The 23,392-nt window shown below is 30.9% G+C and overlaps 1 protein-coding gene across 2 annotated transcripts in view; it reads right to left on the bottom strand.

Annotated features, from left to right (window-relative positions):
- Positions 1-23,392, bottom strand: part of LOC126733912 (beta-TrCP) — a 58,596-nt gene that overhangs the window by 10,092 nt on the left and 25,112 nt on the right. For both annotated transcript variants that reach the window (XM_050437372.1, XM_050437373.1), the window contains exons 2-5: positions 10,903-11,134; positions 10,660-10,846; positions 10,338-10,602; positions 2,447-2,638 (exon numbers count right to left, since the gene is read on the bottom strand). In XM_050437372.1, coding sequence (XP_050293329.1) covers positions 2,447-2,638; positions 10,338-10,602; positions 10,660-10,846; positions 10,903-11,134 — 876 coding nt within the window. The remainder of the gene's footprint in view (positions 1-2,446; positions 2,639-10,337; positions 10,603-10,659; positions 10,847-10,902; positions 11,135-23,392) is intronic.

The following is a 23,392-nucleotide window of genomic DNA, read 5'->3' as shown; positions in this document are numbered from 1 at the left end:
TGTATTAAAAAATCCTACTGCGCCCTTAAATCTCTTTTTCCTCATAGGCATTACTTAGAAAAGAAAACCAAAATTGAACTAAGTGACGCACTCGTACTATCACACTTTAACTTCGCGGATAGTGTTTATGGTCCTTTTCTGGATACAACACAGGCCCGGAGAGTGCAAAAGGTTCAAAACTCATGCATACGTTTTATATGTGGCATAAGACGTGGACAACACGTATCACATAAGCTTAAAGAACTTAGCTGGTTATCAATGTTCAATAGGCGTGTACTGCACTCGGCTTGTCTGTTTTATAACATCATTAAATTTCAGTGTCCTATCTATCTCAGTAGGATAATTGTTTACAGAACTGATGTTATAAATATAAATATATGTAGAAAGCACATCCTTACGATCCCCAAGCACAATAAGGAACTTTTTAAAAGAGGATTCTCTTATAACATAGCGTCAACCGTAAATAAATTTCAAGTTACTCATTTTAACACATCTTTATCCTGTTTCAAAAGAAGGATCAGACAGCGGCTTCTCAGTGAATGAGTTTTTATGGGCGTTTATATGCATTTCAGAGAAAATAAGATATTATATACATACAGTTTTTTTTTTCTGACCAGAGCTTAATAGTTTTACCGTGTACTATCTCTGTACCGCTTAACATAATGGACCGAGTCATCTAGCTTTTCATGAATGTCTTGGGTTTTATTAGGCTTAGGTTAGGTAACTAAATGTAAGTACAGCTTAGAATTTTTCTACGGCTTTAACAGCCTCTCCTTTTGGAGAGAAGCTGACTATAAAGGCCATTTGTTTCATTTATATATTTGTTTTGTATTTGCAAATTTGTTATAATTAATTGGACCAATAAAATGATTTATTATTATTATTATTATTATTATTATTATTATTATTATTATTTGGTACCTCTACTCCTAAAAATGAAAAAAATAAAAATGTCGAAATCCAAATGTAAAGCCATCATACATCAACGGATGACTGAATGGGTTCCAGAGGGTCAAACATTAAACCAATTTGACAGTTTTTCCAATAATGCAAAAGCGAATTTGTAAGAAATGACCGAGCTTGTAGAAAAACAGGTCGTGACGTCCTGACGATGGAAAGGACGATGTGAATTTTATTTAGCCGCTAGAGGAACTCCAGTGCTTAACTGTGCATCGCACTCGCCTAATTTAGAACCATGTTCCTTTCCTGCTTCTGAAATTAAGTCTGCTTTAAAAGCAACCAGGTGTGATTTAATGGAAAGGTGAAGCGAAAATCTGCATTTCCTAAATGTTCTTACAAAAGAAGATTTTGGGCCAATGAAAAAAACGGTGTGTGGCGAGAGGAGGGAAATACATTGTGGGCAGGTGTACAAGTGGAGCATTCGATTGTAAAATAGTTTTTATAATAAAATTCTTTCATAAGCATTTTCCTTACCTAATAGATTCATTTAGTTGATTAAGCAGTTTTAGATTATCATAACATAAAAGTAGATTTCAATATTTTTTCTCTAAAATGTAGCGAGAATGCCAAAATTAAAATACTTAAAAATAAAATTTGACTACCAAATTATAAAATCCAACAAAATAGGCAATCGTGCTTTGCATGTTATTAAAAATACATGTTTTAACCTCAAATTGAAACATACATTTTAATAAAATTGTCCATTCTGATTCATTTCCCAAAAGTCTTTGAACATTAAGTCATCCATTTTTATTAATATACTGCAGATATTGGCAATTATTACTTCAGTAGTAAACCTTTAAGTTAATCTTTAAGATCTGTGTGAAGGACTGTCAATAACTCTGGAATTGTAGCAGCATAAAACCAAGTAATATTTAGGATTATCGTTTTGGTAAAATTTATATGAATCTTCTTTCCCAAATTTTTTAGAAGTTAAAATTTTGTTTAAAATATTCAAATACATATATTGGTCCATATTACCTTTTATTAAGTATCGCAATTTTCTTTCGCTCTTGTGCTGCTTAACTTGTGATTTCGTAATTACTAAGAAATTTTGGTATACGATTTAATATAGCGAGAGTTACTTTTAGAGATTTTTGGCAGATTTTTGCTCCCTTTATAGTAGATTCTTTTTTCATGTTTGTAGTATTCGCGTATACATCGTGTATACGATCCGTGGACGTGTCGTATTGACCCTTTATCCAATTAATTCTCTTTAACTTTATTGATAAAAATTACAAAATTTAAATTGAACTAATGTAAAACTCAGAGTGTCAGTTTCAGTGTGACTAAGTGTAATTCCGACAAAGTCCAATTACGGAACGCCGACAAGATTCAAATTTTTCTTTTCTTCATATTGCTATAAATGACTATATTTGATTTCTCTTCCGTCAGATTACATTGATTTACTAATATAAATCTTCCAAACTAAGCCATCTTGATGATAGTTAAATCTAACATAAATTTTTTTTCAAGAAATTTGTACCTTAGAACATGTGACCATCATTCCATTATTAAACCTCAAATGTAAAACAGCTTCGCAGTGATGAATTAAAGTATTGACCATTTCTCCAGTGTCAACATTCCATACTCGAACTGTGCTGTCACTACTGCCACTTATGATCACTTTATCATCATATTGTAGGCAGAGTACTGATCCCGTGTGTCCAATAAGAACCTAAAAAATATTTATATTAAGTTTATCTGATGATTTATTATAATTGTATGAAAAAATAGAGACATCAACCCATTGCTAAAAATAAAACAGAAAAATTTTTAAGAAGCTTTTTTTATGCCTCTCCTATTGAATTTTTAAACTAGATTTATCTACATTATAATTATATGGTATGTCAAAAAATACTTTGCGATGTTAGTACATAAAATTTGAAATGCGTTTTTCTCATAGTGTACATCGTAGGATTTTTGCTATATATTAAAATCATATAAGCAGTTGGCCTATTCGATAGATTTTCCTTTTTTAAAAATCTAGTGCTTGTTAAAAAATCTTTTATGTCAATTAAAATATATTTTTTAAATTTTAAATAAAAACCTCTTCAATGACATACTTTTACGTAATTCGCTGAAATTATTTTTTAGCCATCGTCTTCCGCATTGGAAACCGTTTTAAAAAGCGACGGTAGCATATTGGGCTCTTAAGCATTTTTAGAAAAATTATCCCTCTCTTTTGCGTTTGTCTTCTTTTATTTTTTGTCTATGTTGGTAGGTGTATTAATGCAGATGAATTATTCTTAGAATTACGCGATTCTTAAAAAAAATTAATAACATCGAAAAGCGTAATGAATCAGACATTCGATGTTATTCTATTTACAAAACGGTATTCTTAAAAGTCATATTGACACGTCATTTTAAAACATTCTAGAACGCTAAATTATCGCTTTGAAAGTGTAATTGTACTCTCCAAAGAATACAAAAAATAAAGCGCATATCGGGTTGTTTTTCTTGCCTATCGGTAGGTTTAAAGAATCATAAGTAAACAGTTTTCGATTACGTTTGCATCGACCGCCAATATTGAATTACCCTTCCTAATAAGGTAGGCAAACATTCGAGCCATCGATAACTTTAACCTGTAATGTACACGAAAACTGTATGTAAATAAAATGCTAGAAATGGAAGTATTATTCGTAGCATTTTATAAAATAATAACTACTATCCTAACACTGTACAAGAAAAAACTTGCTCACATCAGATTTTAAAAGTTGATATTCCAATAATCCAAAATTTGCTAAAAATTATGATGACAATTATTGAATTTTTGTTAATGTTTTGACGACGAAATATTGCAATTAAGGACCGAACAAATTCTGGAGCAAACAAAATTATACAAATTTAACCTCGATGTTAACTGTAGCCCCAAAATAGATAAAAAACTAATATAATGAAACCTTAAAAATGATAAGCATAAAGCTTACTAAAGATAAATACTGGGGTTACCGTCAATGGCGAATTATATCCCTTCTAGTAATCTTCTTTATGAAAAACGGATTACATAGGGTTTATACAACGCTTTGCCGTAGGGATTCAAAATAAAGAGATTTAACCGAATTTGCCTCGTCGGAAAAAATATAATTATTTATTTATTTATTTATTTATTTATTTACACCACTCCACAGAATAAATTCCAATTAATGAGTGGGAAAATTACAACAATAAATTACAAAACATAGGTATCTTAAGAAAATTAAAAAGAATACAATATTATCAATAATTACAAGCAAATGGTATTAAAAGAAATATAGACAAAGTAAATTAAAAGTAAAACATCTAGGAAAAGTGTACTCTTTTAATTTCCGACAAACTGCAATTAAAGATGTCACACTGATCCAGAACAGAGTCATGTATGTTACATGCTCTGCGCAGAGGAGAAAATTTAGAAATGTTGGTTCTAGGTCTTGATAGGTAAAAAGTTGATGTATTCCTTGCTGATATGCGAGGCACATGAAAATTTAGTTGCTGCAATAGATCTGGTGAATCAATAATATTATTTACCAACTTAAATAAAAATTGCAAATCAGCGGATTTTCGCCGATCCTCCAGCAAAGCAAACGAAAATCTTTCCAATAAACGCTGATGTGGGAAACCCATTTCTGGGTACACTCCGTCACTCTTGTACCAAAGATATTTGAGAAATTTTTGTTGAATATTTTCAAGTTCATGAATATGATTTGTATAATATGGTGACCAAACTTGGGATGCATATTCCAATATTGATCTGACATAAGAAAAGTACAGGATTTTTAGACTAGGAACATTATTAAAATTTTGCGAGTTCCTGATGATATATCCCAACATTCTATAACTGCGCTTGACAATATCTAAAATATGCGGTTGAAAAGAGAAAGAGCTGTCAAAGATCACCCCTAAATCTCTAAATTCAGTTGATCTAGGCAGAATAGCATCATCTATGGTATAGTTGTAAGTAATGAAGTTTTTCTTAAAGCCAAATAAGACAACATTACATTTAGCCGCATTAAGGGGTAGATTATTATTTTTACACCATGTATTCAAAAGACTTAAATTATTTTGTAGCTGCTCACAATCCAAAATAGAGTCAATTCTAATATATAGTTTTATGTCATCTGCGTACAGCAGGCTATTAACATCAAGTTGGTCAGATATTGTATTAATGAATGAGTTGAAAAGGAGTGGTCCCAGAATTGAGCCCTGTGGGACTCCGGAAGTGGCAACTATCTGCACCGAACTACGACCAAAACATTCCACGTGTTGTGGTCGCTCGGTAAGATAGGACTGTAAAAGATTTGACAAAGAAGAAGAAAATCCATAATATAGGTCGAAATTATTAATAAGAATGTTGTGGTCTAGTCGGTCAAATGCTTTTGAAAAGTCTGTATAAATAACATCGACTTGAGAGTTTGCATTTATTGATTCGGTGATATATTCTGTAAGAGAAATCAAATTTGTAGTGGTAGATCTACCTTTCATGAATCCATGTTGTCGAGTATTTATAAGACTCCCCACTTTAGGATATAAAGCAGAATGAAGTGCGCGCTCAAAACATTTGGAGAAGTTATTTATTTATGTGATAGGCCGGTAATTTTCAACCATGTTTTTGTCATTCTTTTTATGTATGGGAACAATTTTAGACGACTTCCAAAGATCAGGAAAACATTCTTGTTTAAGGGCCAAGTTAAAAAGAATTGTTAATGGTTTTGCAAAAACATGTCTACAGTCTGATAAAAGAAATGCGGGTATTTTGTCAGGTCCAACTATCGGTGTGGGTTTTATAGTTTTTAAAGCACTTAATACCTCGTTTTCAGTAAATCTAGTTATGGTTATGCACTCCGGGTACGGTGTCTGAATATTATTAGAGTTAGAGGCTTGAGGTGAATTAAAAGTCGTGTATGTGCTCCGAAAGAAAGCTGCAAATGCATCAGTAATACTCTGCGGATCCGATAACAAAGTTCCTTGTTGATCAAACATATTTTGGGGCAGGGAGTTATTTTTTTGTGAACTCCGAATTAACTTCCAAAAGTTATTAGGCTGCGAGTTTAAATCATTCTCAAGTCTCGCACAGTATTGTTTGTATGACAGCTCAACATTTCTTTTTATTTTAGAACGCAATTCTCGAAAATTTATTAAATCTTGTTGAAAATGAAAGCGTCTAAATTTTATCCAAAATTTATGTTTTTGTTTTATGTCTCTTACTATTTCAAAAGAAAACCAGGGCGGGTAGGTACGAGCTCTTTTTGCAGTTTTCGGAACATACATATCAAGACAAGAATAAATCTTCAGATAGAAAATGTTCATAGCAGTATTAACATTTTTAACCGCTTCTAAATCACTCCAATCAACTCTAAGAAAACTGTCATATAACAATCTGAGGTCAGCTTTTTTAAAATTATAAAAAATATTATCTATTTTACAGTCATTAAACTTTTTGTCAGGGGTATAATTGAACCTTATAAATAACGAAGGATGGATAGCTTCCTCGTCAACCAAGAAGTCGTAGCATCGCTCCACAGTACAGAATTGAGGCTCTGATGTAATGACCAGATCCAATAATTTACCTTGAGAATTTTTAATAAAATTTACCTGATTCCAGTCAAAAAAGTTTAAAGTATAAATAATCTGGTTTAATCTGTTGGATGATAATGAATTTTCCGAATAATTAATATACTCAGGTATATTAAAGTCTCCTAGCAAAATTATTTTTGAGTTGAAAAGATAGGTTAAAGAAGATAAGTATTCAAAAATATTTTCATATATATCAGCATTAAGTCCGGGTGGTATGTATATTAAAATAACATATACATAAGAGTGCTCAAATATAATTTTTATACCTATGATTTCAATAATATTTTTAAGGTTATAAGAAAGCGCCAAGTTTAACTTTACCACCGAAAATGACTGCTTTACTGCTAATGCCACCCCCCCGCCCCTCTTCTCGGACATCTCTGCATAGTTTCTATCGCAGCGGTAGACAGAGTACGCATTCGGAAAAAGTTCCGAGCTATAAATCCCATCATTCAGCCAAGTCTCGGCCAAAGCAATAACGTCAAAATTGCATGTTAAAAGAGAATTGTAAAGTACTTTTGTTTTCGAGCGAAGTCCTCTAAGGTTTTGATAACAGATGCGAAGGTCATTGCAACGATCATGCTGCCGAGACTCGACTGAATGCGAGCCGCAGGAACCACGAGAGAGAGGGCAGGCGGTTTTACCTTGCAGGTTGGGGGAATCCAATAAAGTTGGTTGCTACAGAGTGGACCCAAAAATATCGGACTTGAATTTGCTATTAGATTGTTTGTATGCATAGCAAGCAGAATGGTCCCAAGCAGCGTGATTGATTTCAATATTCAATTTATATTTATTTTTTAAAGACTCGCAATTAGCACACTTATAATTTTTTTTATCTGCTGCTTTTAATGTGCACATTCTAACTTCATGTGCGCCTGCGTAAAGAGGACAAACGACGTTACTTTGGCAAAACTTCACTAAATGACCAAGAACATTGCATCTAAAACAGCGTGTTATTGACGTGGAGTCATAAATGTTGCAATTGTCAAGACCTACAACAATTCTTTTTTGATCAATTAGCTTTTTAAAAGTAAAAGTATCTACACGTAAAGTAGCCTAAAATATAGTTTCATTTTTTTTTGTAGGCCAGACCTTAAGTACACTCATCCTAGATGCACCACTAAACAACAATTTATTTTGAGACCGCAAATGAAATTCTAGTGCTTCGTTAGAGTAATCTTCTGATAAACCAACTATTCGGATCAACGGCATTGTCGACTGAAGTTCTCGAATCTCGTAGTCTTCCCTAAGTTTCTCATTGGCCAGATCCTTCATTTTTCCTGCGCTATTAGGTTCAACTGTGACAAGAACACCGCCATTTGCAATGTGTTTAACATGGTTGAAGGATATGCTTTCATCCGCTGGCTTGATACGGTTTAAGATGTCAGCCTTAGTGTGACTGTTATCTTGTGCCGTATTCTTCGGTTTTATAATAAGCCTTGTTTTTTGACCGCTCAACGCATCTGCATAACTAACTCTAGGTTGCTGGATCTCAGTAGGTTGTAGAACAGAGAGTTTCTCATCTGTGGTCTGCAATATTGATTCTTTGACAGAAGAAATGTCGTTCTGCAAAGATTCCCGAATGGTACTTTTAATTTCATCCAAAGGTAGATTACGACAGGAAAGACAACGCCAAATCAGTCCAGGAATCGTTGTAATAATATTTACTGCATCACTGGGTATACGCATGCATTCAGCATGGAATCGTTTCTTACAAGATCCTGCGCAGGTGAGATGCGGCTTGCTGCGAGAGGATCCTGCCCGTGTTGCAAAGCCCACACAAGGACATTTTTTATCTCTATAGACTGATAAGAGATTTCATGCGGTGTGGATCAAACTGACTTTATTGTTGGTTATTCAATGGGTTAAGTGAAATTAAATCACTTACCCATCTGTAGTGGTCACCAGAGAAGCTTCTGTGAAAATTTCAGAATTTTCGAACCATAAATACAGCCAAACCTTAACACTTTACTGGTCAGCGCAAAAACACACGTCCGCTCAGGTCAACGCCTATACTCAACTATAATAACTATAATAACTATAATAACCTACATACAAAAAAAATTTACTTCATATCTGTCGATCTCTAGTTTATTGGATTGTTTAGTTGTACCTTCTACAGAGCGCTAGCAGCGACATTTAGCGTACCTTAAAAACCAACAGGTATATCAGTTTCAAGTGAAAAATGATTTCTTTATCTTACAGAAGAAATAGGGCCTTGTCTGGTTGCTAAAACCAATTTTTTTTTAGAAAAACGCATATAAAGCTTTAATGAAGGATTAAAACAGATTTTAAATGACACATTGAAAATTGATTTTTATCAGCTAATTGACACATCTATAAATTGGTCCTTTTTTTCATTCTTTTTTATGGTTAGAAAAATTGGTGACAACTTTTTATAAAACAAAATACATTTTTCTGTATTTTGCAATTCCAATAACCATGGCTTTCATTTATTTTAGCTTCGAACTTTCGAGTCACTCTAGTAATTTATATCCATTTATATTGCAGGCAGTAAAATTTAGAACTTCTTTCAGCAGGAAAACTGAGGAAAAACGACTTTTTAATCAAAAGTGATATACAGGGTAAAAATCAGCTAGAGGTTTTCCAAAGATATCAAAAAAGGAATTAGTTTTTCCCTTCTGACACGCCGTGTTCCTTATTTCTGTATTAATCATTTCGTAATATGTAACAAATATATTATTTAAATTGTCATTTCTCATTAGAAATTAAAAAGAGAAAATACAACATTAGGACCTCTGGAATTTTTATACTTTATTTCTGCAATTTATTGCAAGGTACAGGGTCTTTCCCCGTATATTGTTCCCCCCTATACAGAGGTTGGGTGAAAAGTAAAAAAAAAATTACGAAACTTTTGGCATTTGACTTCAATTTTTTTAATCGAATGTCAATTTTTTTTCTTGTTGAAATTTCAAATTTTGGAAGAAGGTTAGTTTTTCTTATGGAACACTCTGTATATGGCTTCATAGTTAAAAAGAGAGGAATTTTCCGATTTAAAATATAGGTAGTTTAGCTACTTTCAATTAAGTCGTTTTGGAAATATGGGGATCTTGGTAGGTTGTCCTTTGTTAGTGTTTGACGTTCATTAGAAAACAACTGATTCAGAAGACATTATCATTTTGCCGTTTTGTAAGATAAATGATTTGTTTGCTAGTAAATGTGAAACAAAAACAATGCACCGCCTACCAAAACCTTCAATAATAATTTTTTTTTAAGTTTGGATTCCGATATTTCCAAAACAATTTAATTAAAAGTAATTAAACTGTATATATTTGAAATCAAAAAACTCTCTTTTTAACTATAAAGTTATATACAGGGTATTCCCTCAGAAAAACACTAACAATCTGCCAAAATTTGACATTTCTTAAAGAGAAAAAAAATGACATCGGATTCAGGAATGTTAATTATGTGTTTATATATATTTATTTATTGTTGAGATTCAAATTTTCAATATGGCTTTTTACAATTACAGTTGGAAATAAGTATGGAAACTTTCTTTATTTTATAAATTTTATTGTTATAAATATTTTACTGAAACATCATGGTTTTTTGGATTTAATATGATATTTATACTGCCAAACAAAGACTGAATAAATTACATAGATACATACAAATTAACCCAGAATATAAAGTTTCAATACTTTCACTACAACCTTAGGACTTTGGACTTCCTTATCCCAAAAATATAATTAAAGATAAGTGGTACTCAAGACTGGTGACTACTACTTAATGTGAACGCTAATTACTCTTTCCTTAATTTTTGCCACTACTATATATAAAAGTATTTCTCAATATTATCTTACCTTAGTACATTGTAGTGTACTCCTATCCCAAATCTTAATAGTGTTATCCCTTAAACCAGAAACGATTTTTTGGTCGTCATATTGCAAACAATACACCCCTTTACTATTCTCTGATCTACAATTGATTCTTTGTAAAATGTGTTTTCCATTTCTCCAGTTACTCTCGATGCTATCTATATCTCGTATGATCTTCGGATACAATGATCTATAAAAACTATGCGGTCTGTGATTTTCGCCGGGACGTGGTTTAAATAAGTATTGAATCCTAAAAGCATAAATTTTGTAAAAAAATATATTAAACTTGAAATATCTTATTTCTCACCATCCTCTACGTTCTGCAAGTCCTCGCCAAAGAGACACCGTTCTCACTTTCCTTTCAATAAGTTTTTTCCATAGCATTCCTTCTGATATCACCCTAAACCACTCTTTGCACACTAACTCCGCGTTTCTCAGGCTATCCGCATCCAGGTAGGATAAAATGTTTTCCGCTACATGGTCCAAGCCTTTTTCTAAATAAGGAAATTAACTTATAAGCAAACTAAAATACATTCCTTAGGAGTCTTACTAGGTAAAAGTGAGATGAAATCTCTCTGAAGCATTGGTTTGAGGTAGGAGTTGATGTGTCCGTGTTGGTAGTGGCACATGCGAGATAAAAGATTCTCTACGAACTCCACTTGGTCCGTTTCGTTCCATTTTTCGAAGCAACGGATGCACGCCTCGCGTTCCGAGTTAAAGTTTGCCGATGATGCGGTGTCTTTTTTACGAGATCCGTCGTATGGTAAAATAGTCATTGGATACTGAAAATTAAAAAAAAATATATAAATATATCAATATTGTTGAGGCTAGCTACTTCTAAGTTGTTTTTTTTAATAGATTTTGTAATGTGAGTCTTCATGCATACACATACTTCATGATTAGTTTCTGGAACTAACTTAGTATACTTTAATTCTTCTTATGAAGATTAAATACAAGAGAAAGAGAAAAGTAAAATTCAGACATAATTTTTTTATGGAAGTATGATTGATGACCAGGTGTTAAAAAAGTAGGAAAAGCCATTAACATTATTAAGAAAAAAGTAAAAAATACCTAAGAGTGGAAGCCAGTAATATCATTCAATAGATTTTTTCTATTTTTTCATATTTAAAGATTTTTTTTAATACAATAGTGTTTTTTTAAATGTGAAGTCTTTTGTTACAAAATTATATGAATTACTTCTGAAAAACTATAGTATAAATATTATTATTATTTTAAATTTGTGTTCAAATATTATTCTTTTTTTAATATTTCCCTTACATAAAGTCAGACAGATTAGAAGACTGATTCGACTACAACGAAATAATTTTTTGTTCTTCCACGCAAGTCAGTTCAGTTAAATCATAAAATTTTTTTTAACATCTTGATTTTATCTCAGAGTAAGTATTTCATCAGTAAAAAATACCTTCAGATGCTTGTAAAGGAATATATGTATAAAATATATCTATTCAGGTTTGTAACTGTTTTAACATTTTATTCTTTTATCATTTTACACATTCACTTCTAGTACATTCTTTTTACATAGATCCAAACTATAAAAAATAATTATTTATATTCTTATTATTTATTTGATATATTATTTTACAGGTATCTAAACCTAAATAGTACATAATACCAATGATTTTTTTAGTTTATTTATTTCAGATCTCTAATCAGTTGCAAATATAACTGGAACTGGTGCCTTAGATTTAATATTTTTAACACAACAAAAATTATCAAAAAAATTAAATTAAAAAGAATGCAAAAAAAATTTCAATATCCTGAACAAAAAAAATAAAAGCAATAAATAATTTTCAGTATTTGTATTTCAAATGTCTTTTGGGTTACGGCTCACAGTCTTTTCTTCACCAATAAAAAGAGTTTCCGGTAACTTATTATAAATGTATCTACACTTTTGCAGATCGGGAACTCTGCTTTTCTTGTTCTGCTTCCTCAATTTTCTATTGGTCTTAAGTTAAAATTATGTATGACTGTATGACACTGTTTGATTTAAATTCTTGATTTGTTTTTAATTTTTTTTTGTATCAAACTAGAAAAAATTTTTTAGTATTCATTTATTTTGCAGTCTTTGTAATTCGTATGCAAAAGTCATATTATGGAATATGAGGTTCAATAAAACGGTTATAGAGTAAATATTTTGTGATTTTTATTCAATCTATGCTTACACCTCTTTATTATATCCAACATTGGTAAAACTTTGTCCAAGATATTTTGAATATGCCCATGTTATTCTTTCATTAATCACTAGACCCAGATATTTGTATTCAGTTAATTTGTACAAGATTTTATTACTGATCTTTACCACTGATTCTATATTTTTTTGTTAGTTTGATTTATCACCATGTATACAGTTTTTTCCAAATGTAACCTTAATTAATCGTGGAAGCCAGTCAAAATATTGTTGTAGTTCATTGTTAACTAATTGTTCAAGTTTTTCTTGTAAGTACTGTAACGTCAGTTCAAAGTTGCTTTATATTTGTTTTTATCATATTTCATGTTTTTTTCAAAATGCTGAGCAAACCGCGTTTTTAAGATTTTCTCAATAATTTTGCTAAATGTACTCAGTAACGATTTAGGGCGGTAGTTGCTTATCACATCATGTCCATATTTTTTTCGGTATAGGTCCTATTTTTGAAAGTTTAAGTTTTTCGAGATGTTGTCCACTTTCTACCACACTGTTGCTTCAAGTTCACAATCAGAGGTCTAATTATATCAAATAGAGTTACAAAGTCTTTTTTTGTTATACCGTCTATGCAAGGTACGCACGCAATTATTTTTAATGTTACTCATTATCTTCCATGTTTCTTCAATATTTGTTTGTTAAAGAACAACAGTTTCTTGTTCCTCCTTCTCCGTGAATGGCAGTTCTGTTTTTTGGTTTATTGCTATTTGAAGCCAATTGTTATTTGAAGCCAATCTTTGATCTGTACTTAAAAAATATGCATTCATTTCTTCAGCCCTCTCGGATTCAGAGACAGTCATCTCCATTTTCTTTCTTTATTTTGCTTATTTTTCTTGGAGTTTCTGCTGCACAGTTCATTAAGTATTTTCCGAGTTTTCTTTCCACCACCTTATACTTCTTTTAATTTTTTGTCTGTAAATTGGTTTTGAACTCTTCTCAGTTTATTTAGTTAATTTTTTGATTTCTTATATTCAATTTCAGTGTAATCATACTGTGTCTTCCTCCATCTCATATATAGCTTGTCTTTTTGTTCCAGCTTTGTTAGATACTAATTTCCCACTTATTATTATTTCTTATTTTAATGGTTTTACTCTTGTTCATTAATTTTTTTATTCTCTTGGAATATGTTTATTTTATGATCACTTAAGTATTCTATAACATTTTACTTCCATTGTTTCATATCAAGGTGTCAATTGTGGTTTACTTCTCTTCTAAATTACCTTCTTCACTGTAGCAAACACTATTTTATGATCTGATGACTTATGATCCTGTAGTGTTATCTGATGAAACACTGTATGTTTTTGTTTGTTAGTAGGTGATCCAATATTGAGGCCGTAATTTTTGTTGTTTTTGTTGCATTTTGCATAAAATCCATCACATAAAAAAATCATACATAGAGAGCGATCATGCAAAGTCATATAAGAATATTAAAAAGACATTAGTAAAAAGTTGTTGATTTCGTTTTTTGGTAAAACTCACTTAAACTGCCCAAAAATCTTGGTACACTTGCATAACAATACCTATTTTTCTATTTATTCTAGGCACTTTCTTTGTACAAACCTACTTTCATCACTAAATAAAAAATAAATTTTTTTCTAGGCAATTAATTTTGCTTGGTGAAACATTCCATTCTTGGAGAAATTCTTTGTGCTTTAGGATAATAAATAATAATCAGATAATAAATTCCACCTGTTGAAATTCTAACCTATATGAACAATTTGGATAGAACCCGCTTAAGCAGAAATCTTAGGACAGAATCATTGGTCTTACGATACATTTGGTCTAAAATATCTAATCAAAATTTTCTAAAACCTCTTAAAATATATTTAACCAAAGTGAGAATGTCTTCAAGACAAATTTATAGAAACTTCGTGTGACAAAGAAACCAGGTGGATTAATAAATCTCTATCCGAACTGACGTCAATGTTAAAAGAAAAACACAATTTATCTGAATCGATGAGCAATAATCATAAAGAATATTAATACCTAACGTGATACGCGCAACACATTAAGGATTCCGCATCCTATTTCCGGAATGAAATTTATATCATGAGATCGATCGATATATAGCGGTCTACATTTCCATACTTTTGAAATAAACATTTTTTATTTAGGTAAACCACCTACGGAGGTCACATCGGCAGTAGATAATTAAAGACGACAAATGGACTGAATCTGTGCAAATGGAGCGATAAAAAAAATCAATTGTGAGGTGTCCTCGTCTATATCACGTACCAACAATTTATCGCCGGGATTTTTAATAGAATTTCCACAAACTGGTTTATGATTTAATTTAATCAATGTAATTTATGTTTGTGCATGTAATGAGAATACCTAGGAAAAACGTATATTTTAAGTGAGGAAATTAATAAGTAAAACGTTATTTTTATCTGACCAGTATTTTCGAGTTTTTAAATCAGTCAGAGTCACAAATATTACGTTTTCTATTAAGATGTGTGTAAGAATGTTTTCTGCAACACTATAACCTTTGGTTTCAGCGTGTATATATGAATTGCCAGTGACTGACGAACTTATGCAGGCTCAATATAAATTATTAAAAAGAAAGAAAATCCATGGGATCACATTCTTATAAGAGTTCTGAAAATAAATATATATTGAAAAATTTAGATTAAAGTGACATTTGCTATAAAGGCTTCATAAATAATATAATAAAAGTCTTCAACATCTGTGATATATGAAGCGGCAAAATTTCATTTGAAATTTCTCCTCAAACATTGCAAGATACCACTTTATTATAGAATAATAAAAAGTGCTAAACCACTTCCTTTCATCTCGGCAATATTATCGTTCCTAAGAAATTCTACAATAGGAAAATGACGTCGATATAAAAGACATTCGATACGGTACCGTGACTTAGTTTACGACTATGGTTTTACGGGATTAGGAGAACCCATCAGAGTAAACAGTTATCTGTAACCAATATTTATGACGGAATGTAATTCTTGTCTTTTTGAAGGGCTTCTAGTTGAGATGTCCATATAAAAAATTCTTTACAAGCAAACGATAATCGGTACTCCAGTGTAAATTATGGGTAGTACGTAATTATCGGTTCTTATACTTCTTATATTTATTTACATATAAAACCGAAAAATATATTAAATTTAAAAAATGTTCATCGCTGGCCATAAATTTGTTGGTGCTAGGATCAATGTTTTAAATCTAATTCATAATAAATATTTGATTTATAGTCTCTTAGTCAATTGAAGCTATTGTATTTTTTATTTACTTGGGACTAAAGATGGACTACATGCATAGAGTTCTAAACTTGGACAAAGGAATGATGGTTTATTTTCGTTATGTTGAACCATTCACCTACAAAATTTAGTAAAAATATAATTGAATATTTGTTATGTTTCTATTTTTGCTCAAAAAGTAGATTATACAAGATAATTAAGACTAGAAATAGATGGCATGCGCCAAAAAATGTTTATGAATTAAATAAAGGTTTAAGACAGATTTATCTCACACGCCAAATCTAAAAATTTTGCAAATTCTTCCGATACTCGATATATACGATATTTTAAAACTTTAATTTTCAAAAAAAATAAATAGATCATGAATCAACAATGAAACTAAGTATTTATTACACAAATAATAAAATCATTCTAATTTGAAATAAATTCATTGAAATTAAAACTTTTTAAAATTGTTCTATTGGCATTTCAACTATGTATTTGCAAGAATTATATTTACTTCCATTTAATGATATATCCTATATAAATTTTATTAGCTATAAAACTAAGCATATTTGTTATCTTGTTTTGGACATCCTTAATAATCATGGACCAATTAGAGAAGCTCACGTAACTAAGCCAAATTATAAACAACCTAGAAACTTGATTGCTATAAGAAAGGGAAAAAAAGGTATATTTCATTTCAATTTGCAAACAAAATACTCCTCATCGGGTGTAAAAAACTTTCAAAAATCTGCCTGCCTGCCTGCAAAAATATTAAGAACTATATTGCAAAACACCTGTCAAATAGCAATGATATTAATAATTTTTTTGCTAAATATTTTCACGATATCATCTTGTTTAGAGCGGATTACTATAATAATAAATCGTTGTACTATTGAACACAAACAAATGCGACTGGCGTTGATAAATTATTACCCACATCATTAAACATTATAGTCTCTTTATTGACAAATACATATATGTAAAATTATAAATTGTTGCATTAAGGCAGGTTATTTTCCCGATCAATGGAAGTTTTCTATTAATACGCCCCTTTTAGAAGGCACTAGCCCGTGGTCATTTAATGACCTTCGAAAAATAAGTATATTGCCGACATTGTCAAAAATTTGTGAATATTTGTTGAAAAACTATTTTATCCAATACCCAATGCGGCTTTATAAAAGATTTTGGTACCTTCATAGCATTAACTAACATTTTGGATAATGTAATAAGGACTGACAAAAAATTAATTAGTATATTAGTAATTTTCCAAAGCATTTGATACTTACTATTAATTATAATGTTCTGGTTTTAACGTTAAAATATATAGTTGAATAGAAGTCCATATTTTGTAGGAGAATGCGTATATAAAGATAACAAATAGGGGAAGTCTTTATCTCCAAGAAAAATGTTCTTTGTTCTCTCTTGTGACACAAACCACTTGATAATGATAATTTTTAAAAAAAGACAAAAAGAGTGTTAAAATATTATCATATTATTCACATTTCAATAAAAATTGCTTTTGAATATCTTTTAGATTGCAGAAATGTTCTATGTAAAATGGTCGAGTAATGCTCTTATTATGTACCTTATCTTGGATTTTATATTGCTTTAGATTTTTTTTATCAGTGATTCCTTTGTGATATCCCCACACAAAATAAGATATTATCAGTTTAAACTATTTTCTTTGTCTTTTTGTGTTTGTTCTTATAATACTTAATATGCTTTAAAGAAATTAGTACTTAAAAATCCATATATTTCAAATTGGAGAAAGGAGTTTAAGGAGTTCAGTTTATTTTATTGAAAACATAACTTCTTGGCATACAATCTATAAGATTTAAACCCAGATCAACTGTGGAATTTTTCTTATCATTATCTTGTAAAACTTCTCATTTAGTTATGAATATTGTTTTTCCGGAAGACAATCCGTGCATCTATATTTAAAATCTTATTGTAGAGGAACTGTCAATTAATTCGTGATTTTACAAGAATAATGCGTAAACAAAACAATGGCCACTTCTACCTGGCGCAGTGTAGCCATCGACAGCTACTCTACCGAACCCAGTTATAAGAGCCTTAAAGTTTCCCAAATAAACAGAAATATATATCCTAAAGGTTAATAAAAGTTAAATTCTCATCAAGTAAATAATACAAATGGCACAAAAGTCAAGTACCTTATATTTGAAAAACAACCAATAAATAATTAAAAAATTCTTATCGCCTTAAAAGTAAGGAAGCAAATTAATATGTATAAAAAAATATATGTATACAAGACGTTTTAGCATTGCTTAGGAAACCAATTAATTTTTGTATTTCTTCTGATTGAATGATTTCAAGGTCCAAGAGTTCAGCGTTGTATGAAAAGCGACGTGTAAATAATACCCTTTGAAGAGGCATAGTTAGCTGTGTAAGTTATAATAATGCATAAATGCATGCGAATTATGCATTTATGCATTAACTGTCTGCATTAATCTATCGAATTGATGAGGGTGGTATGGAATTCTTTAATATTTTAAAAAGGAAAGTACACGAATGAAGTACCCTACGACCACAATTTTAAGTCAATTAATACTTTTATAACAAGAGAAGATGTGATGGTATTTCCTTAAAACAAATAAAAAACGTCTACATGCATGCTGAACTTGTTACACTCTTGCTTTACATTCACTGTCCAAACAAAACCCATACAAAAAATTACATTAATTAAATTGACTCAATATCAAGCTCTCACGTAAGTTTCGTTTAAGGGACTGATTTAAAATTAATTTTTCTTTTTTTTTGTATTATTATACAGTAATTTTAACGCCATAAATGAATTATGGATGAATGTTTTAGTGTGGTCTTTTAATCTAAGGTGACAATTCCCAAATTCTTTGCAATATTAGTAAATTTAAGAGTTTTAATGAAAACAAGAATACAATAATTGTGTGTAATCAGTGAATGCTTGTACCCAGTGAAAACTTACGGGATTCGTCGGATGTATAAATTAAAAACAACAGAGGGCCCAATACAGATCTCTGTGTTGGGTTGGAATATATGCACACCATTCAAGCAAATTATTACTAATTATTTTAATTAATATGAAGTTATTTACTAGGGTAAAATTGAATCAGGTGACCTGAAGTTGGTCAGAAGCCATAATATATATTTTAAAGATAACAAATAGGGGAAGTCTTTATCTCCAAGAAAAATGCATGTGGGACACTTAGGTAAATGTATTATGCATTTCGGCTGTGTAAACAGCCATCATCAGATACAGAACATTACAAAAAACATATATGTCTAAGCAATGCTAAAACGTCTTGTATACATATATTTTTTTATACATATTAATTTGCTTCCTTACTTTTAAGGCGATAAGAATTTTTTAATTATTTATTGGTTGTTTTTCAAATATAAGGTACTTGACTTTTGTGCCATTTGTATTATTTACTTGATGAGAATTTAACTTTTATTAACCTTTAGGATATATATTTCTGTTTATTTGGGAAACTTTAAGGCTCTTATAACTGGGTTCGGTAGAGTAGCTGTCGATGGCTACACCGCGCCAGGTACAAGTGGCCATTGTTTTGTTTACGCATTATTCTTGTAAAATCACGAATTAATTGACAGTTCCTCTACAATAAGATTTAAAATATAGATGCACGGATTGTCTTCCGGAAAAACAATATTCATAACTAAATGAGAAGTTTTACAAGATAATGACAAGAAAAATTCCACAGTTGATCTGTGTTTAAATCTTATAGATTGTATGCCAAGAAGTTATGTTTTCAATAAAATAAACTGAACTCCTTAAACTCCTTTCTCCAATTTGAAATATATGGATTTTTAAGTACTTATTTCTTTAAAGCATATTAAGTATTATAAAAACAAACACAAAAAGACAAAGAAAATAGTTTAAACTGATAATATTTTATTTTGTGTGGGGATATCACAAAGGAATCACTGATAAAAAAAATCTAAAGCAATATAAAACCCAAGATAAGGTACATAATAAGAGCATTACTCGACCATTTTACATAGAACATTTCTGCAATCTAAAAGATATTCAAAAGCGATTTTTATTGAAATGTGAATAATATGATAATATTTTAACACTCTTTTTGTCTTTTTTTAAAAATTATCATTATCATGTGGTTTGTGTCACAAGAGAGAACAAAGAACTTGGTCTTTTAGGTAAACAATCCTAATTATTTTATGTACACACGCACATTTAAAAGCGTATTCAACAGCTGCAGCAGCATTCAACCATTTGGTTCAAATAGTATTTTTAAGGTTCTTACAAATTGTAACATTACAACTTAAAAGTTCTTATAAATTGTAACATTAAATTATTTTAGCCTTGATAATAGCTACCGGCTTTTTCTTATAGATCGGATATTAAAGATAATAATTGATGGCTATTGAGTCAAATAGGAAATCAGATTAAAATGCATTGTATAGTTTTAAAAATGACTAAAAACATTTGACAGGAACGACTGAAAATTGTATGTATTCAGGTGCTAAATATCAGTTAATTTTGGATTACCATGATAATGATCGTAACCACTTATGATAATTGGCGAAGGAATGCTTGGAGCAAGAAAACATAAATGTCCGGATTTAAATCCACTGAAGAATTTATGGGAACTCCTTGATCATAAAATCCGCCACCCTGAAATGGTCCAAATTGGGGCTTGGTTGGTTTAAAAACTTGTTGAAATCAGAGCCAGAACTAGCCTAGAAGCATGTATACGAGTATATTGCTTAAGAAATACAATCATTTGTACTCTATGGTATTCATATATTATATACAATAAATAGCATTGGCCTGTAGTCTGCAACAATTTGATTTAAACATCATAATCATTTTAGATTAAGCTAACAACATTATGTCCAGTCCAATGTATTTAATTTAATTAAATTAAACAGAACAGTAAAACAAGTTATTTGACACTGTTTGAAATATTTTAAGAGTTTTCCAAGTAAAAAGTAGAAATCCATTGATATTTTTGAATTTTTATCATGATTATTTTATATAAAAAAGAAGTCACAATAAAAAAAACAGATTAATTAAATGGTATTAGTGGAAATTAATTTGACATACCATGAGATCTGTCGCAGAAACCTAATAAAATGCTCTTGGTAGCTTTTAAATTCATAACATGGTGGAAAGTCAATATTAAGATTAGCAGATAGCAATATTTGTAACCAGAGGGTGATAAAATTCAAGATTTCGCAAATTTGCTTTTTACAATATAAGAACTTCAAAACTTTTTTATTTGTCCTCAAGATACAGAGTTATAGTTACAACACAATAATAATAAAAAAAATAATATGACAAATAAGGACCACCTCGCGATTATATAACCGATCCAGAAGACTCGTTTGAATACAAGCTTGTGTGAAGTAGCCCTGCTTTCTATAGTACTTTACAAATAATATAGAGGTATAGTTCAAATATACAATATTAGAACCAGGTTAACAAATAAAATAAAATTAAATATAAATCTAAGTGTAAGTTAGAAAGAAAACTTATACATCCTAAAGGTAAGAGGCCCGAAAGGGAGCAAGAAATACAGAAAAAAGTGTGCAAAAGAGAAGAAAAGATCACCGAGAACCAGGCAAAAACAAAGTAATGAAATGTAAATTTCAATTGTTAGTGGATACTCAAGATATGCATAAGGCAGGCGAACATTAACAACACCAAAAAAATAAATAATGTATGTATAGAACTGTGAGATTATTACAGTTGTGTCTATAAAATGAAACAATACAGAAACATTGTATGTTATAATTTATTATTTTTTTAATCAATTAAAGCTCTCTAAAGTGTAATACTTATTAAGAGCACCACAAATATAATAAAACCAAGCGATGATGATATAGTATAAAATCATAATTAAAATCTTTCAAGTATTCAAAAGAAAGCTTTTTGAATTAATGTCACAATGTATTTTATATATTTTTTATTATATATGATATTTTCTTCATAAAAATAAAATCTCTTATGAACAACAAGAACAACAAGTTTTTTTAATAAAATATATAATTTGGATCTGAAAAACAAAAAGATTTATTTTTGATTTTCAAACGACTGGTTGTTCAAACCCTACTGATATCTTTCCACTTTTTGTATTTAATAGCACATTGTTTTGACACTGATGCCTAATAATACTTAAAAGGATTTAAGCAATATTACACCAACACAGTGTTAATTTTATACAAGACTTTGCCTCGGGTGTTACAATATGCATTTCCCAACACCAAAACCATCGACGATTTCCGCAAACATGGTACGGTAATACCTAATTAAAACATCTCGCTTAAAAAGCAATCCTTCTCTCCATCTTCAGCGTTGACCTTAAAACCGCCACGGCGAAAGACCCAAGTGTAAAACAACACCTAAACAGAGAGATATCGGGACAAGAAAAAAAATAGACAATAATTGCATCGTCCTCGCCAATATTTTCACGATAAATTATTAGAACGAAATCAACTGTATATGGAGTTACGGCGCGTTGTTAATAACAAATCTTAAATGATAAATCAATTAGTTTAATGCAGGTTGACCTTTTTTTTTCATAATGATTTTATAAATTGCCGGTTTTTTGTTCGGTGCTATGGTTAGACTCCGTGGAATTCGTGGCAAGGCTTTATTGGGTGTTTGACGTAAAAGGAAAAAATAAGAAAAATTAATTCGCGGTACGCGTAGGATTGCGAAAAATTGAAAATGCGGTAGGAATGTAAGCGACAGGTTTTAAGAATGCCAGTTGATTTTAATATAAATTAGATTACTTCCTCGTGAGGACCTATATAAAAATCTTAAAGTAGCACGTTTTTGTGCTCGTGATCGGTCGAATGTTTAATTAAGTTTTAGAAAAAGGTCAAACCGACATTTGACTGCGGCAGTACTCAACATAGAAGAGCAGTAAGAGGTTATTTTCGTCAGAGTAGATTAAGCAACAAAATAAAAAGTTCAAGAAAGCAATAAAGGAAATATATGTGATCATGATTCTTTTAAATGTAGGTGTGCTAAGTGGAGAGAATGGTTAACGTAGATGGCAGAAAAAAATAATCCAAATAATTTCCAAAGTTTCCATCAGCTCATCCAAATAATGCAATTTTTTATTTACTGGAAAAGCTCTATTTAGGCCTCAATGTTACCAACGAGATCTACGAGGCCCATGAACACTCCAGTTTCTTTGATCAGTTGGGTCAGATCAGGCAAATTCATTGAGATAGTCGCATACAGGATCATCCAAAGGTGATGGGTGAAAACGGGCCTCTCTGTCAACCTTGTCAAAAAAGAGCTCATACTTTTCATGAAAAGGAAGAATCTTCCAAGACTCACATTAATGTAGCACACACCTTTGTAAATCATGCAAGTGGTCAAGTTCTTAGGCGTGTACTCGGAAGCAAGCTAACGTGGAGTAAACACGTTAGAGGCCATCAACAAACGAATTGCCATTCTGTGGCAAGTTCAAAGGGGTTGGTAGGAACTGGGGTATAAAGCCCAACATCCTACTGGCCACTTCCCATCCTGGTGATTGACTATATGCTGTTGTGATCAGACCTAAGGTTAAGTATGGCTCGGTGATCTGGTGGACAGCATCAAATACTCAAAAACTGGCTAGACTACAAAGGCTCGCTCGTCTTGGCAC

The sequence above is a fragment of the Anthonomus grandis genome, chromosome 3 (genome assembly GCF_022605725.1).
Source record: "Anthonomus grandis grandis chromosome 3, icAntGran1.3, whole genome shotgun sequence".
Lineage (NCBI taxonomy): Eukaryota > Metazoa > Arthropoda > Insecta > Coleoptera > Curculionidae > Anthonomus > Anthonomus grandis.
This window is presented reverse-complemented; position numbering and strand designations above follow the sequence as displayed.